Below are 16,732 nucleotides of genomic sequence, written 5' to 3' on the forward strand. Positions count from 1 at the left end.
GCAAACTAACTCCAATTTGGCTGCTCAAAAGTCAACGTCCAGTAGTTTTGTAAGTAGCAGTGTCTTTCTTGATACTAACCTTGTCTGGCTTGATTTCAATGATGATAGAACATTCAATTTCTCCGCTAATACAATGGGTCATTCCCGATATAGCTGTCAGCTCACTGACCAGATCTATCTCATTCCTTTGTAGTACAACATCTGATTCATTAAATGTCACACGCCACAAAATCTTCACGTCCTCAAAAGATCTGTAAATGCAAGATAAAAGTCAGCCATGAAATATCTGGGGTAAAATAATTAGTTTTTTAATACTGGAACATCTGTTAACAAAATCACACTCTTCGATCAACTTCCCTCCATTAACATGAAAGTGAATAAGGCTCAGACGATAAGATCGGGTAGATTTTTAACTTCACCATCTGGACAGAAATCTGGAGAGGCAATTCACGTGATCCTCAGTGGAACAATCTAATTTTCTTTCCCAGAAATGTCTGCCCTTCAAAACTTTTCCAAAAGACCATATGAAATAGAAGCAGTAGTATGTATCTTGGCCCCTCAGGCCTATCTTGCCATTCAGTAAAATCTTATTGACTATGTGCTAGGCCTCAACTTCTCTTTTGTGCCATTTCCTCAAAACACTTACTTCCCTGATATTTCAAAAATCTATCAACTTCCTCTTTAAATACTTAAATATCTAGCTTTGCCACTCTAAGTTATAGATCCAGATACTGACTTTCCTTTAGAAGAAATTCCTCTGCATTTCAGTTTTAAATCAGTGTTCCTTTATTCTGAAGCTATGTTCCCCAGTTCAAGATTTTCACATTACATTCTTAACATCTACCCTGTCAAGCACCGTCAGAATCTTGTATGTTTCAACAAGACCAACCCTCAGTCCTCTAAACTCAAATAAATAAAGGCCTGGCTCATTTAATCACCTTTGATAAGTCAAGCTCTCCATCCCAGAAACCAGCCAAGTGAATGTTTTCCAAAGCCAAATCTATTTTGTTCAAATACAGGGACAAAAACTGTAGAGTACTCAAGTACTCTACTCAAGTATAGTAGCCTCACCAACACCCTGCCCAACTGTAACAAGGCTTCCCTTTTATTTTTCACAACTCCCTGGTAACAAGGCCAATTCCATGTGTCTTCTTAATTATAGTACCCAGGTCCCTCTGCATTACACTTTTTTGGCATCTCTCTTCATTTAAGTAATAATCTGTTATTTGATTCTTCCTACCAAAGTGCATTCTCTCTCATATTCTTACATTGAACTCCACCTGCCATATTTTTGCTCAGTCACCTGACTTATGCATATTCCTTACATTGTCTTTACAACATGCCCATAGCACTTTTGGCAAATTCACATCACAAGCCAGTAATGTGGTCAGTAAATAAATTGATGTCCTAGGATTGATCCTTGTAGCTTTCCACTAGCCAGGTTCTTCCAATGTGGATAAGACCAATTTAATAAGCCATTAAAAGACCCACAAACCATTTTTGTGGCAACATATCAAGTACTTTCTGTAAATCCAAATGAAATACATCTGTTTATTCCCATTTATCAACTCTGCTTGTGTATCCCAACAAGAACTAACAAATTTATCGAGCATGATTTCCTTTTCACGAAACCACGCTGACCATGCTTGATTACATTTAAGCTTTTCAAAATGTTCCATTAGTTCTTCCTTAATAATGACTGTGGCATTTTCCCAATGAGAGATATTTGTTTTGTGTTTTCTGCTTTGTTCCCTTTTTGAAACAAAGCATTATATTAACAGTTTCCAATCTGCTGGAATCCTCCCAGAATCCAATAATTTCTGCAAAATTTTGACCACTGCCTCCACTATCTCTGCAGCTACTTCTTGCAAAATCCTTGGATGCAGACCCCCCAGGTCCTGGTGACATGTTCACCCTTAGTCCCATCAGTTTGCCAAGTACTTAGTCCCTTGTGACAGAAGCTATTACAAGATATTTCCTACAGTTACTATCTTGCTTATCTGTTTGTCTTCTCTCGTGAAAGCTAAGGGCAAAACAGCAAATACTGGATATTTTTTTAAAGCCAACCCCTAAGAAACAAACAGTCAGAAGGTGATGAACCACAGTCATCCACTTCTGGATTAAGTATCTTCTGTCCTAATCCTGCAAACACAACTGCACCTGAAGATCATGATGCTGATGACCTAGAATCTACCTGGGAACGAGCTATTATAGATCAACTAATATGTGATGATATAGAATTTATATTAGTCCTCATAGTTAAGGGACCTTTAGGGGGTCATGATCACAAGATGATGGAATTTCAAATTCAGTTTGAGGAAGATCAACTTGGGTCACAAATCAGTGTCGGCAATTTAACTAAGTGCAGTTAAAGGCATAAAGAAAGAGTTGTCTAAAGTGGGCTGGGAAATTAGTCGGAGTAGATGAGCAGTGGCAGATAATTAAGCAGATATTTCATAATGTTCAGCAATGATTTATCCTGGTCAAAAAGAAGCACTTGATGAGAAGGATGAACCATCCATAATTAAGAAAGGCAGTTAAAGAAAGTATCCATTCAAAAGCTCAAATCACTATCCTTTGTAAATATTTAACCTGTATACTTGTACAGACGGTCAAGGAGCCTGTCTAAATAAAGCACCTACGTAATGAATATCCAACTACATCTGAACGACTCTGGCTGCACATTCAGCCCAACTTCGAAGCAGCTGTGATCTTCCTACCAGACTAACGTGGCTCTGCATCTTCTCTGACATGTTCTTTAAGTGTTTGTCAATTTCCTTAAGTCAACTCCCCAATGTCCCCTCTCTTCCCTTTTGTAAGACCAACCAAAGTAAATTTTTATCGTCACTTCCCTACTTGTACACAACCCTTTCTTTGTGACAGTCAATGCTCTCTGGCCTGACTAATATCCTATCCTGTTTACATGCTAACAGTGGCTTACCATTGTTTTTGTGTGGGATTTGATTGGTGGCACTGCGTTGAGGCCAGAGGATTAAACAGCTCCAAGACTCAAACTTTGTCCAGTCAATGCATTCTAAACTCCTACTGTCCAACCAAAACCCATTGGCCTATTAACTCCCAGTTAGTGTTAGAGATATGTGATTTGATTTCATTATGGTGCTACTCTGTCTTAGCATGTAAAGATGAAAATCATTTCTATTCATTAAAATTGTACCTGTTCCTTTGTCTCTCAACAGTTAGCTGAAGCTTCCTATGTTCAGAGTCTTCATCCAACACTAGGTTACTTGGGGCGACCCGTGTAAAACCAAAAATGCCATTCTGTATGTCACTTCCTGCATTGAAAATATATGACAGTTAAATAACATAATTACATTAAACTGTAATAATTTAAAATTCTTTTGAAAAATAAAAGCAGGTTTGAGGAATGTATGTTGCATTGATTTGCTTTGGCTGGGTTTACATCCAACACAGGAAGAAGATAAGAATTGTTTTGTTCTAACTTTAGGAACTGTTAAACCAATGCTCTAAACTGCACCTAAATGCAGTCCAAATTCAACTAAAACCCATTCCCAGTAATGGAATAGTTCTGAGGAAGGGTCACCAGACCCGAAACGTTAACTCTGATTTCTCTTCACAGATGCTGCCAGGCCTGCCGAGTTTTTAAAGCAACATCTGTTTTTGTTTCTGACTTACAGCATCTGCAGTCCATTCATTTTTTTTCCCCCAAAGTCATATATCAGCCATTGCCAGAGGTTGTTGAGCAAAAAGTGACACATAAAAAGTAAAACAAAAAGAGGCATGTCAAATTCTAATTCTGGAGCATTGACCCCCTTCCCTAGGATGTTGTTGAATATACAGCTCGATGAGGTGGGTGTGAGCAAGTTTATCTAATATGATACTACAGAGGATGCCATCCCTAATAGGTGTTACAGGGGAGGTCAATATCATTTGAAGGAGTTTGAAACATCTACAGGCAGAAACAGCATGCAATGGATTCTCAAAATGTGTTGTACATGCTCTTCTAGTTTATTCATATGAAGTTTTCACACAGTTGCACAGATTCTGCTTTGTATTGTATGTGTACTCATATTCGGATAGGCACACCTTCAGGATGCAAAGTGGAATGAAGGCCAACCTTATGATATCTCATCTGTAAAATGCACAGTCATTTACTACTATTCCTGTTATAAATGAGTTGTATAATTGTTTTTGTTTTTCTAGGGCAGACCTTTCAAACTACCAACCTCTTCTGATAACATTTCTGATGATGCACCTCATGTCACTATGATAGGATAAACCTGCAGAAAGAGTTTGCTGATCAAAATCATCAAATGTGCCTCTTATCTGACATGCCCAAGGAACTCCAGCATGACCTCATGTACTCTACAAATTTCGAACCCAGCCCTAATAGAAGAGCTTTGAAATCCACTAGCTTCTGGGAGCCAAAAGGAGTTTTGAAAGAGCATTAATTCTAGGAATGATGCCCGCTGCATACTGCAAACAGCTAAATGAGATAGAAAATAAATAAAACACATTAGAAGTTTAAATTTAAATGTGAATGTAATGTAGACAAGAAAAGAAGGTCAGCTCATAATAACACAAGGAAACTGACCAAGAGAAAAAAGCCTGACCAGATCTTTGAACGGCTTTCAGAAAACCTGGAAGCATTTATTTTCTCCTAGCTATTTATAACATGCTTGTGCCTTCAAAGGGCGCAATCAGGAAGGCATCATGCAAGCCTAAGGTATGAGGAATGGGTTTGATTTACATTATTTCTTTACCTTCAACCAAAGCATGCAACATGGAATGATGCCAAGGTGCACAGCCCCATCCACAATGTGTTTAAAGTTCAAGGCGTTTGTATGCAATCTGTGCTTCCATTACACTTGGCTTGTAAAGATAGGAGCAGAATACATGCCTCAAAGTTTATTACAAAAGCTCTGACAGATAAAGTTCTGACTGTTTTGCACATGTTGACATAATAACCTATTAAATGAGCACAATTCTAGCATCCGGAAATCAATACATAAGTGACGAAATCATACATGTTTGGCTAACTTATCATTTTGAAATAGTGGTCCACACCATCCCAAAAAAAATCAAAATTTTAAAGTAAATGAAATGTTGTAAATCTAGGATGCAATATTACTCATTGACGTTTTTAAGAAAATCTTAATGAAAAGCCCAAAATCTACACAATTTTGTGGAAGATTTTAATTCTACTTTCTTGTCCAAAACTAGGCAAGTTATAATTGCCAAGTCACTTCCCTGTATTCAGCTACCCAAGTTCTGTCAACAGCAATTTTATGCAGGCTTTTGGACAGATCAGCCATTCATTCAAAGCTAATGAGATCCTATTTTGCACATGCAAAGTATGAGTGCTCCTTCAAACTCATTGGATAGTCTTTATCTTGCTGTTCCAGTCTCTAAAACCTGAATCTCCTTAAACTGTCTATCCCTAAAGACCCTGCGAAGGTTCATTCTCCACATTTTACCCAAGTACCAACATGAGTTCATGAATGCCCAATTTCCTGCAGCCCAGAAGCTACTTTCAGCCCAAAATGTGCAAGAAGTGTATCAGAGACAATACTGTGTGGACTTGGAGGAACACAGCAGATCAGGCAGCATCAGAGGAGCAGGAAAGTTGACGCTGATGCTGCCTGGCTTGCTGTGCTCCTCCAGCTTCATACGGTATTGTCTCTGCCTCCAGATGCTGCAGTTACTGCTATCTCTCAAAAAGTGTACCAGTAACATGTTAATGAAGTTCAAAGGTTTAAAATAACTTCGCACAATTTCTACAACAGCAGGTGAAATTCCAACACACCTTGACAGTGGCTTGTCAGGTCCATCTGGGCTGTGGCTTTGGGTTTTGTAAATAAAATTGCACATTTTGGCAGCGATGATGTGCACAACCACAATTTAGTGAAATGAGGGAATATTATAAATGGTGCAACTAACATTGGTGCATAACTGCCAGTAGTTTTTACTGAACATAATCCACAATAAATAATATTTCAGGTACCTAAGATAATGATCTGCATAAAAGCCATGTAACCATATTCATCTTTTTCTTCCACAAGTCTTGCCCCTCCACGAGGACCTGTTAGGTAGACATAAAAAAACTCTTGTCCCTCTGGTTCATTATCATCGAAGATCCTGATAGATACACTGATCTCCCTTTCCTCATTCTGTAAAGTAACATTCAAGATTTCATCTTCAAAATCTGCTCCTTCTCTGGCCCAGGAAAAAGTAGAGTTTTGTTGGACGTTTTGTAAAGGACTTTCTTGTAAACCATCTGCAGCCTTTTTTCCTCCAAACATCACAACATTTGCACCAATAATACCAGTAAATCCCAGTGTTCTTTGAATCTTAAGAAGCACTACATGCATCGTTGCATTCTCAGTATCCTCTAAAGTGTGTATTACTGTGGGTCCAATACTTAGAACTCCATTAGTGGCATCATTGGCAATAATGGTTATAGACGACACACTAAAGTCTAGATTCAAATGAGGTTTTGCCTCTGTATTATTTGGCCCAAAACCCAGAACTTCAATGCTGGATAAATTTAGGTAGAATACTTCATCCATTTCTGGAATATTATCATTGATGATAAGCAATTTAATGAATGCTTCTATCTGATGTAAAGTAAAGATGAGTTCTCCATTTTGGATGTGCTCAAAATCTTCAGTAGGTTTGGCACTTCCTGCTGTTGTGTAATATGTCAGCTTTGTTTTATTGCCTTGGAAGCCAAACAGTCTCTGGATATGTAAAGTAATTATGCCTGTATCTTCCTCTATATGCACCTGTCTCGAATTGGGGGCAAGTTGGAAGACTCCAAGTGGCTCAACTTCAGCTACAGTGAATCCTGACCTATAAAAAATTAAACAACAGTAAGTATTGTTCATCCTTTATGTATTCATACATAAGAACATCAAAATAATCATGGATGACAAAGAACAGTCAGCCCATTGGCTGAAAAGTATCCTACTATCCTGTAGGATCTAATAGTTTCTGTTCTCCATCAGCTTTTCCTGGAATTCACCTGAGGTATTGACCATTCTTCACTGAAACGTAAGATTTTGAAGGATGATTACAGTTTAGACACTGATGTCTTGATTCCCTGTTTGGATATTTTAAAATACGGAGGCACAATCTCAAGATAAACAGCTGATTGTTTAGGGGTCAGGCGAAGGTGGAAATTCTTAACTCTAAGGATTGTGAATCTTTAGAATTGTCTACCCATAGAGTCATAGAGCTTGGAAACTGTCCCTTTGGTCCAACCAGCCCACGCTGACTATGTTCCCAAACTAAACCTGTCCACCATCTGCGTTTGGTCCAATCCAGCCAAACTTTTCCTATTTGTGTACTTGTTCAAATGTCTTTTAAACACTATAACTGTACCTGCATCCACCACTACTTCTATCAGCTCATCCCATATATGAACCACTCTGTAAAAGAAGTTGTCCCCCACATTCCTTTATATTTTTTCCCCTCATCTTGAAAATATGCCTCCCAGTTTTGAACTCCCTACCCTACCCTTTGCTATTCACCTTATCAATGCCCTCATGATTTTATAAACCTTTATAATGTCACCCCTCAACCTTCCACTCTCCCAGTGAAATTGATTCCTATCCAGATTAATTTCTTTTTAAACACAAATCCTCCATTCCAGCAACATCCTGGTAAATCTTTCTGAACACCCTTCAATTTAATAATATTCTTCCTATAATAGGAATATACCCCTTTCATTCTGGTATGTCTCAGGCATACGAGTACATAATTTCCTCCATTGAGAGGTTGAGCAATTGACTCATATGTAACTGGCTTGCACTTGGGCATCACACTGTAGTGGCTTTGCAAAAAGAAACAAAGCACCGTGACCTTCCTCCAGGGGTCACTCCTTCTCAGGGAGATAAGAAGGTGCCACTACACACTGAGACACAGAAGCAGCACATGTCAGATTCCTGGGAGTGACCTCTGAGGACATTGACAATGGTCCCCAAGTGCAATTAGCAGCAAAAATACAGCAGCAAATATGGTTAAGGGGGGTACCAAAAAAGCAAAATTAATGGTTTTTACGTCAATGCACACAGCATTTGAAATAAATTAAATGAATGAACGGTGCAAATAAACTTTAATGGTTATGGCCTTATAGGGATTATGAAGAATCAAAGCTCGGAACTAAATATTTAGGGGCATGTGACTTTTTGAAAGAGGCAGATAGGAAGGGAAGACTGGTGGGGTGGCTTTGTTTGCACAAGATGAAATAAGTACAATAACAAGAAATGATCATGGATCAGAAGATGTAGAATCCACATGGGTGGGGGCAACATTTAACAAAAGGAAAAAGACACTGGCCCATGGACCCCTCTCAGGAGATATACGATAGGGCAGAGAATTAATCAGCAGTACAAGACGGCATGTAAAAAAGGCAGTATAATAATCATGGGGGACTTCGATCTTTATGCAGATTGGGGATCTCAAATTGGCAATAGTAGCCACATGGAGAAATTCACAGAGTATATGCGGGATTGTTTCCATAAGGCATTAAAATATCAGAGCAGAATTAAGCAATACAAGTTTGAGGCTGCTCCACCATTCTCTCACGGTTGGAATGTTTCTCAACCCCAGTTTCCTGCCCTCTTCCCATAACTCCCGATCCCCTCATTAATTAAGAACCTATCTCTGTTACAAAGACACTCAGTGGCTTGGGTTCCACAGCCATCTGTGGCAATGAGATTTGCTTTTTGTTGAAGAATATCAGATAACATGTTGAATATCCAACTAGCTATTTTGGATCTTACAATGTGTAATGTTGCAAGTTTAATAAAAAATTCTGAGTTAAAAAGATACCAAGGGAATTGTGACCATCACAGTTTGGAGACGAGAAACCTGGGTCAAAAACAACTGTGCTAAACTTAAATAAGGATACTATCATACAAATGATGGCAGAGTTCACTAGAATGAACTGGGAAAGGTATTGAGTGGAAAATATGGCTGAGGAACAATGGCACACATTTAACAAAATAGATCATGATTCACAGCCAAGATATGTCCTAGGAATAATGATAATAGTTGTGAGCAAGGAAATAAGCCAATCATGGTTAACCCAGGAAGTTAAAATGAAAAGAAAATACATACAATGTGGTGAAGACTAGTGGAAACTCAGAGGATTGGAAATTTTTAAAAGTCAACAAAAGATCACCAAAAACAGGTAAAAATAAACTAGGAGACAGACTAACAAATGACATAAAATCAGATGGTACCTGCTACTTTAAATACTGAAAAAGGAAGAGATAGGCCTCAGAGAAATATTGCAGAAAGCTATAGAAGAGGGATTTGAGAATCCTCATCATGAAATCACAGAAATCTCGCATTCAAATTCAGTGGCTATAGGGAAGGCAATTGGATTGTTGACTTTTATTTCAAAGGGAATGGAGTATTAAATTAGGAATGTCTTGATAAAAACTGGTCAGACTGCAGCTTGAATATGATGATTGGTTTTGGTCCCCTCATCTAATCTAAGCAAAGATATATGAGCATTGGAGACAGTCCAGACAAGGTTCATCAGATTGATTCTAGGATTGAGGAATTTGCTTAGGAGGAGAAACGAGTAGGATAGGCTTTATTCATTGGAGTTTTGAAGAACGACAGGAGGCCTAATTGAAACATATCAGGTACTTATGCAGCTTGACAGAGTAGATGTGGAGATGTTGCTTCCCCTTTTTGGGGTAGTTTATGGCCTGAAAGCGTAATTTTAGAATAAGAAGTCATCCATTAAAGACTAAAATGAAGAGTTTTTTCTCAGAGGGTGGAGAATCTATGATATTCTTTGCCATAGATGGCTGTAGAGGCAGCATTCCTGCAGATGCAGGGATGATGTCTAGAACAAAGTGATGCAGTTTCAGGATACAGCATAGACCATTTAAGACTGAGATGAGGAAAACTTTCGTCACTCAAAAAGTAAGTAAACCTGCAGAATTCTCTACCACAGAAGGCTGTGGAAGCCAGATCACTGAACATATTCAAGAGATAGAAAATGCTTTTAGAGTAATCAAGGCATTTGGGAGAAAGTGGGAATATGTCATTGAGAGAGACAGAGAATCAGTCACAATCAGATGGAATGCTGGACGACTCTCAAAGTGCTGAATGAGCTACTCCTCATTGTTTCTTTGTTTCTGTTTTTACCAAGACTGACAAGAGCTGAGATATGAGCGTTGGCTAAACACTTGAATGAAAAGTATTACATAACTCCTCAAGAAAGGTCCAAGCTCAGAAGACAAATGTGGCTGAAATCGGTGCCCCAATCAGTGAAGTGGACTGCCCAGATGATGAATGAGATGTGTCTTTCTTACATCTAGTATTCCTCAGCACTGCAGCTCATTTCAGTTACAATTTATCTATTAATTTATGTTTAGTTCAAGTTGGCTCTAATTCACATTAATGTTTGAGTTACAAAATATGAAATTTTCTTTGGCAATTTCTGAATTTATAGGTCAATGTCAATTTAATTCCTTTGTTTTATGAGCCCCCAAGCAGACAGTAACACCATATAGTAAATAATTTTCACTGTATATGAGATAACATTGCACATTAGTTTGATGGTCAACAATTGACTTGAATTCATACGTAGCTACAAGCAATAGCTACAAAATAAATCAGCAATGAATGCTATAGACAAGTGTAATTATCAGTCATGAAAAATTTCGATGGAACTTGTTGACTTTACCTTAGTTCGGCTTTACCAGAAGAATTACTATGCACCGCAGTCAGATGTACTGCGAATGATTCTACTCCCGTAAAGGTGGTAGTGGGTACAGTAAGAAATACTTGCTTGCTTTTTTCACCATGCAAAAGGACAACAGAACCTTATGTAAAGTAAAAATTAAGTCACAAAACAAATTTTAGAACATAATGCAAAGGACAAAACATAATGGTGTCACATATGGATCAACTATTACCAGTTTACACATATAAAATCAACAACGTTAAAGAATTAGAAATTGTTTCTAAAATTGAAATCATGCAGAAATATTTTTAAGATTCCAGTAAATGTAGCAACTTTATGCTTCCATGACTGACAGATTACATCAGAAAGCCATCACCAATAGTTCTGTCCTTAATCAATATCTACTTTGCGTGAATGATTGCTCTATTTATCCGATCAGCCTTGGTATTTTAAAATAGGGACTTCAGCTTTTATCAATTACACTCCTTTAAATGTCCCTTTGTTGGCTTAGAAGGCAGAGGCTGGTGGCAGAAGGCAGAGGCTGGTGGTAAAGGCTTGGTTTTTGGACTGGAAGCCTGGGACCAGTGATGTACAAGAAGGATCGGTGCTGGATCCACTACTTTTCATCATTTACATCAATGATTCGGATGTGAACATAGCATGTACAGTTAGTCAGTTTGCAGATGACCCCGAAATTGGAGGTGTCGTGGACTGCGAAGATAGTTACCTCAGATTTCAGCAGGATCTTGATCAGATGGGCCAAATGGGCTGAGGAGTGGCAGATGGATTTTAATTTAGATAAATATGAGGTGCTACAATTTGGAAAAGCAGGTCAGGGCAGGATTTATATACTTAATGGTAAGGTCCTGGGGAGTGTTGCTGAACAAACAGACCTTGGAGTGCAGGTTCATAGCTCCTTGATAGTGGATGCGCAGGTGGATGGGAGAGTGAAGGCGGCAGCATTTGATATGGTTGCTTTCATTGGTCAGTGCATTGAATATAATAGTTTGGAGATCATGTTGCAGCTGTACAGGAAATTGGATAAGCCACATTTGGAATAAAGTGTGACATTCTGATCTCCCTGATACAAGAAGGATATTATGAAATGAGAAAGGGTTCAAAAAAGATTTACAAGGATAACATCAGGGTTGAAGTGTTTGAGCTATAGGGACAGGCTGAACAGGCTGGAGCTATTTTCCCTGGAGTGTTGAAGGCTGAGGAGTGACCTTTTAGAGGTCTATGCAATCATGAGGGGCATGGACCAGAGTGGGTAAGTCCAAAACTCAGTGGCATAGGTTAAAGGTGAGAGGGGAAATATTTAAAAGGGTCACCCTTTTCACACAGTGGGTGTGTGCATGTAGGGAATGAGCTGCTGAAGGAAGTGGTAGAGACTGGTACAATTACAATATTTAAAAAGGCATCTTATGGGTATATGAATAGGAAGGGTTTAAAGGGATCTGGGACAAACGCTGGTAATTGGAACAAGATTTATTTATGATATCTGGTCGGTATAGATGAGTTTGGCCAAAGGGTCTGTTACCATGCTGTACATCTCTATGACTCTAATTTTCACTTCATGAAATAAGGGTAATCGTACGAATTTTACAGAAATTTAGAGACATCATATAAAGCTTATAGTGTGAATACTGAACCTTCTTGTACGAATACATGCAACAATGCAATTTGAGGAATTGACATCCTGAGGTCCAAGCATGTCTGTGGAATATCAAAATATAATTCCCTTGTAGACATAACAGGCCAAATGGCCTCCTTATGCACTGTGACAACTCTAATTCTAGACCAGCATGGCCATCTAAGAAAACAGGAGTCTGGACCACAAAAGGTATAGTTCAAAATTCAAAATCTAGCCTGTTAAATGTGTCAATGGCTTTTGTATATTAGCCTAGATGACTGAAGGCTATTAAACATACTAAGATCAGCAATGGAGTGAGCTTGGTTCATCTGTCCAGACAGCATCCCTAATAATTCCACACAATTTTAAGTTCACACTTTTGACACAGATCAGCCAGTTTCTCTTGAATGGTACAAATCTCTTAATTGATCCCATGGAATTGTTTCTGTGGGTCTCTTTTAAAGGCTCAAGCATAATTATTTGATGCCTGCATTTGAGATGAATACATGAGGGAATTTTAAATTATCAGGAGAAAGCAGGCAAGGGTATGGGCATGAGAGATAATGGGAACTGCAGATGCTGGAGATTCCAAGATAATAAAATGTGAGGCTGGATGAACACAGCAGGCCAAGCAGCATCTCAGGAGCACAAAAGCTGACGTTTCGGGCCTAGACCCTTCATCAGAGAGGGGGATGGGGGGAGGGAACTGGAATAAATAGGGAGAGAGGGGGAGGCGGACCGAAGATGGAGAGTAAAGAAGATAGGTGGAGACAGTGTAGGTGGGGAGGTAGGGAGGGGATAGGTCAGTCCAGGGAAGACGGACAGGTCAAGGAGGTGGGATGAGGTTAGTAGGTAGCTGGGGGTGCGGCTTGGGGTGGGAGGAAGGGATGGGTGAGAGGAAGAACCGGTTAGGGAGGCAGAGACAGATTGGACTGGTTTTGGGATGCAGTGGGTGGGGGGGAAGAGCTGGGCTGGTTGTGTGGTGCAGTGGGGGGAGGGGATGAACTGGGCTGGTTTAGGGATGCAGTAGGGGAAGGGGAGATTTTGAAACTGGTGAAGTCCACATTGATACCATATGGCTGCAGGGTTCCCAGGCGGAATATGAGTTGCTGTTCCTGCAACCTTCGGGTGGCATCATTGTGGCAGTGCAGGAGGCCCATGATGGACATGGACATTTTATTATAAGGGTATGGGCATGGTGAATAAAATCCCTGAGAAGCAGCGCAGATCCAACATTGTTCTGTCCAGCTCTGGGTTTAACCTTGGCAGGTTTGTAGGTGAATGTGAGACATGCATTTGGTGGTGGTGGGGGGTGGGGTCAAGAAACTGATTAAAATATTTAAATCAGGAATTAATTTTCATGCTAATTCAGCATCATGAGATGACTGCTCAGGAGGACGTTGACAGAAATTGACTAGTTTAGTGCACTATAAAAGCCACCTGGCTAACACAGTATAAAACATGTGTTAGAGATAATGGGAACTGCAGATGCTGGAGAATTCCAAGATAATAAAATGTGAGGCTGGATGAACACAGCAGGCCAAGCAGCATCTCAGGAGCACAAAAGCTGACGTTTCGGGCCTAGACCCTTCATCAGAGAGAGGGCCGAAACGTCAGCTTTTGTGCTCCTGAGATGCTGCTTGGCCTGCTGTGTTCATCCAGCCTCACATTTTATTATCATAAAACATGTGTTGACAGGATTAGAGATGATGGCAACTGCAGAAGCTGGAGAATCCAAGATAACAAAGTGTGAAGCTGGCTGAACACAGCAGGCCAAGCAGCATCTCAGGAGGGTCTAGGCCCGAAACGTCAGCTTTTGTGCTCCTGAGATGCTGCTTGGCCTGCTGTGTTCAGCCAGCTTCACACTTTGTTATGTTGACAGGATTAGTTCTGTCAGCTTGAAATCACTGCTGAGAATGAATAGCAAAGCCCAGATATTAAGAGTGCCTCAGAGGATGCGTGCCAGAGTCTCAAATTCCTTGCTATTACCATTCTCTGCAACAAGGGAGTCTTGCACGTGACAGTAGCTTGGACCTCTGAGGAACAGCTACTGGATCTGTCACAGCCACAGCAGCAGGACCAGAATACCAATGCCACCAGTGAAAATGGCTTCTGCATAACTGCACAGGGTGGAGTGGACAGGCAGAGAGCTCCAGATCAAAGCTCTTGACCCAGGAAGGCACAGTGGTTATTGAAGCTCTGCTGCCTCACACCGCCTAAGACCTGGGTTTGATTCCACCTTCAGGCAACTGCCTGTATGGAATTTGCACACATTCTCTCCGTGTCTGTGTGGGTTTCCTCCAGGTTCTCCAGTTTCCTCCCATGCTCCAAAGATATGCAGGTTAGGTGGATTAGTCATGGGTAATGCAGAGTTACAGGGATAGGACAGAGGGTGGGTTTGGGCAGGATGCTCTTTGGAAGGTCCATGTAGGTTTGATGGGCTGAACGGCCTGCATCCATACTGTATGGATTCTATGATTTATCCCAAGGTCTACAGGCAGAGGGCAAATTTTCTCTATATGATAGAGCATCAGTACCTCGGGAGGCTTAGACTCTTATGGTAGTTTGTTTCAGACAATCTGCAGCCTCCTTGAAATACATAGTGATCAACAAGATTTGCAAAGCCTCAAATTCTTTACCTCCAGATCCTTCTAACATCTGTTGGAGATATCTCTTGGATGTCATGGTCTCCTATCATATACCACCCAGGTCACCAATAATGTGTTTGCCTAGGCCATAAGCACAGCAACTTTAACACAGACAAGGTCACTGTAACCCAGTGGGGTGAATGATTGTATGATGTAGCAATCAAGGTGCCTTCAGATCAGCCAGGAGTCTTCACAAATTGGAACGACTTCCATGCCCCCTTAAACGTGCAGGTAGTTTGTTCGGATTGCAAGGCCTTCACGCATGTCTGCACCTGATAACCAGGAGGTTTCATGACCCATTCTCCATCATTTACATCTCCAGTAGATTTCTAAGCCACTTCACGGGCCCAGCATTTGACTCATGGGAGATAAAGTCTATCCACAGATGATCTCATTGTTAAATCCTGTGAGGAACCATTTTCACTGAACCAAAGGAGAATTAATTCAGGAGTCAAATGATCACCAGGATAAGTTATTGAGCTGTTCAAGCTATGATTCAGGTCTAGAAGCACCCCTTGCATGATATTCCAGAATGTTAGTTGAAGGACTACTCCTCATGCTTTTGTATTAATTTACAGTTACACAACTACAGCTTCAGTCTGCGTTAAGGGTTCAAGTGAATCACCAGCTTATACCAAGAAATTCCATAAAAATAAACACTATTAATATATAATTAACAGTTTTCAATATGCATAATTCAGCTGTATTTACACGTGCAAACATTTGAGAGTTCTTTTGGAAAATCTATACACCTCACTCCCTCACCAAACCAATGATCTATCGTAATCCTACAGTTAGTCAGCCAATTGGTCAGTACATTCGCAGTCCTTCCTCCTCAAACAGTGATCATTTACCTGAGAGCTCCCATCCTGGGTGACTGGGAAGGCAACAAAATACAGATCATGAGAATGAGGAGTTCATTCAGCAATGTAATCATTAGACCTTGATTTACACTATAAATACCTAAGTGTGTGTCTTTGCTCAATTGGGTATTATAAGTAACAAAACAATGGAATCAACTGAGCTGGAAGCAGACTGCTCATTCTCTTGCTCTTGTGGAGAAGATCATCTGGGTTTTGGCCTCCATGGAAGCCCTGTTAAAAACAGCCCCAGCCTGTGGAGGGGATGTGCAATGAGGGAATGAGAAGTGAGGTGTCTTGAAAAGTTTCCACTGGCATTTGCCATTTTTTCAGCACGTCTCCAATGCTTACTTACACTCCCCTGTGGTAAAAGCTGCAGCGCATTGGGCTGCACGTCCGTGAAGCACTGATCTACCAGGGCCAGGCTTCTGCTCCATCTTGTGTAAAGTGAAGTACAGACTGCACTGGCCACTGATCTAGTTCTGCCTGCACTCAGTGGTCTGCCATGCCTGATGTTCAAAACAGGAGACTACTCTTTCCACAGAGCTGGATGTCAGAGCAAATATTCGTGATCACAGCACAGATAATAGAGATGGACTCCTCCAATCTCTCTCCAAGGGTGTGTATTGCCTCTGGAATGCACACACATTGCATGGCGAAGCTCCAGAAGTTCCTTTATCAAACACATTTGCTGAGGTTCAACTGCTACATCTAGCCAAGCAGAGTTTGGGTCTTCTGACAGTCTGGAGGAAGCTCTCTCAACACTGACACTTCAAGAACACTGGATCCAGCTCACATATGATAGGAACATTACAATTTGAAAACCTGGCCCACCAAGGTAAGTATCTGAGATAATGGGAACTGCAGATGCTGGAGAATCCAAGGTAACAAAGTGTGAAGC

General features: G+C 40.4%; 1 protein-coding gene across 10 annotated transcripts in view; it reads right to left on the minus strand.

Moving 5' to 3' along the window:
- The window catches only part of adgrv1 (adhesion G protein-coupled receptor V1), a 560,536-nt gene that overhangs the window by 239,734 nt on the left and 304,070 nt on the right, over nucleotides 1–16,732 (minus strand). For all 10 annotated transcript variants that reach the window (XM_048527106.2, XM_048527099.2, XM_048527104.2 and 7 more), the window contains 4 exons: nucleotides 10,691–10,829; nucleotides 5,984–6,831; nucleotides 3,176–3,293; nucleotides 80–251 (listed from right to left, as the gene is read on the minus strand). In XM_048527106.2, coding sequence (XP_048383063.2) covers nucleotides 80–251; nucleotides 3,176–3,293; nucleotides 5,984–6,831; nucleotides 10,691–10,829 — 1,277 coding nt within the window. The remainder of the gene's footprint in view (nucleotides 1–79; nucleotides 252–3,175; nucleotides 3,294–5,983; nucleotides 6,832–10,690; nucleotides 10,830–16,732) is intronic.

The sequence above is a fragment of the Stegostoma tigrinum genome, chromosome 3 (genome assembly GCF_030684315.1).
Source record: "Stegostoma tigrinum isolate sSteTig4 chromosome 3, sSteTig4.hap1, whole genome shotgun sequence".
NCBI classification, from domain to species: domain Eukaryota; kingdom Metazoa; phylum Chordata; class Chondrichthyes; order Orectolobiformes; family Stegostomatidae; genus Stegostoma; species Stegostoma tigrinum.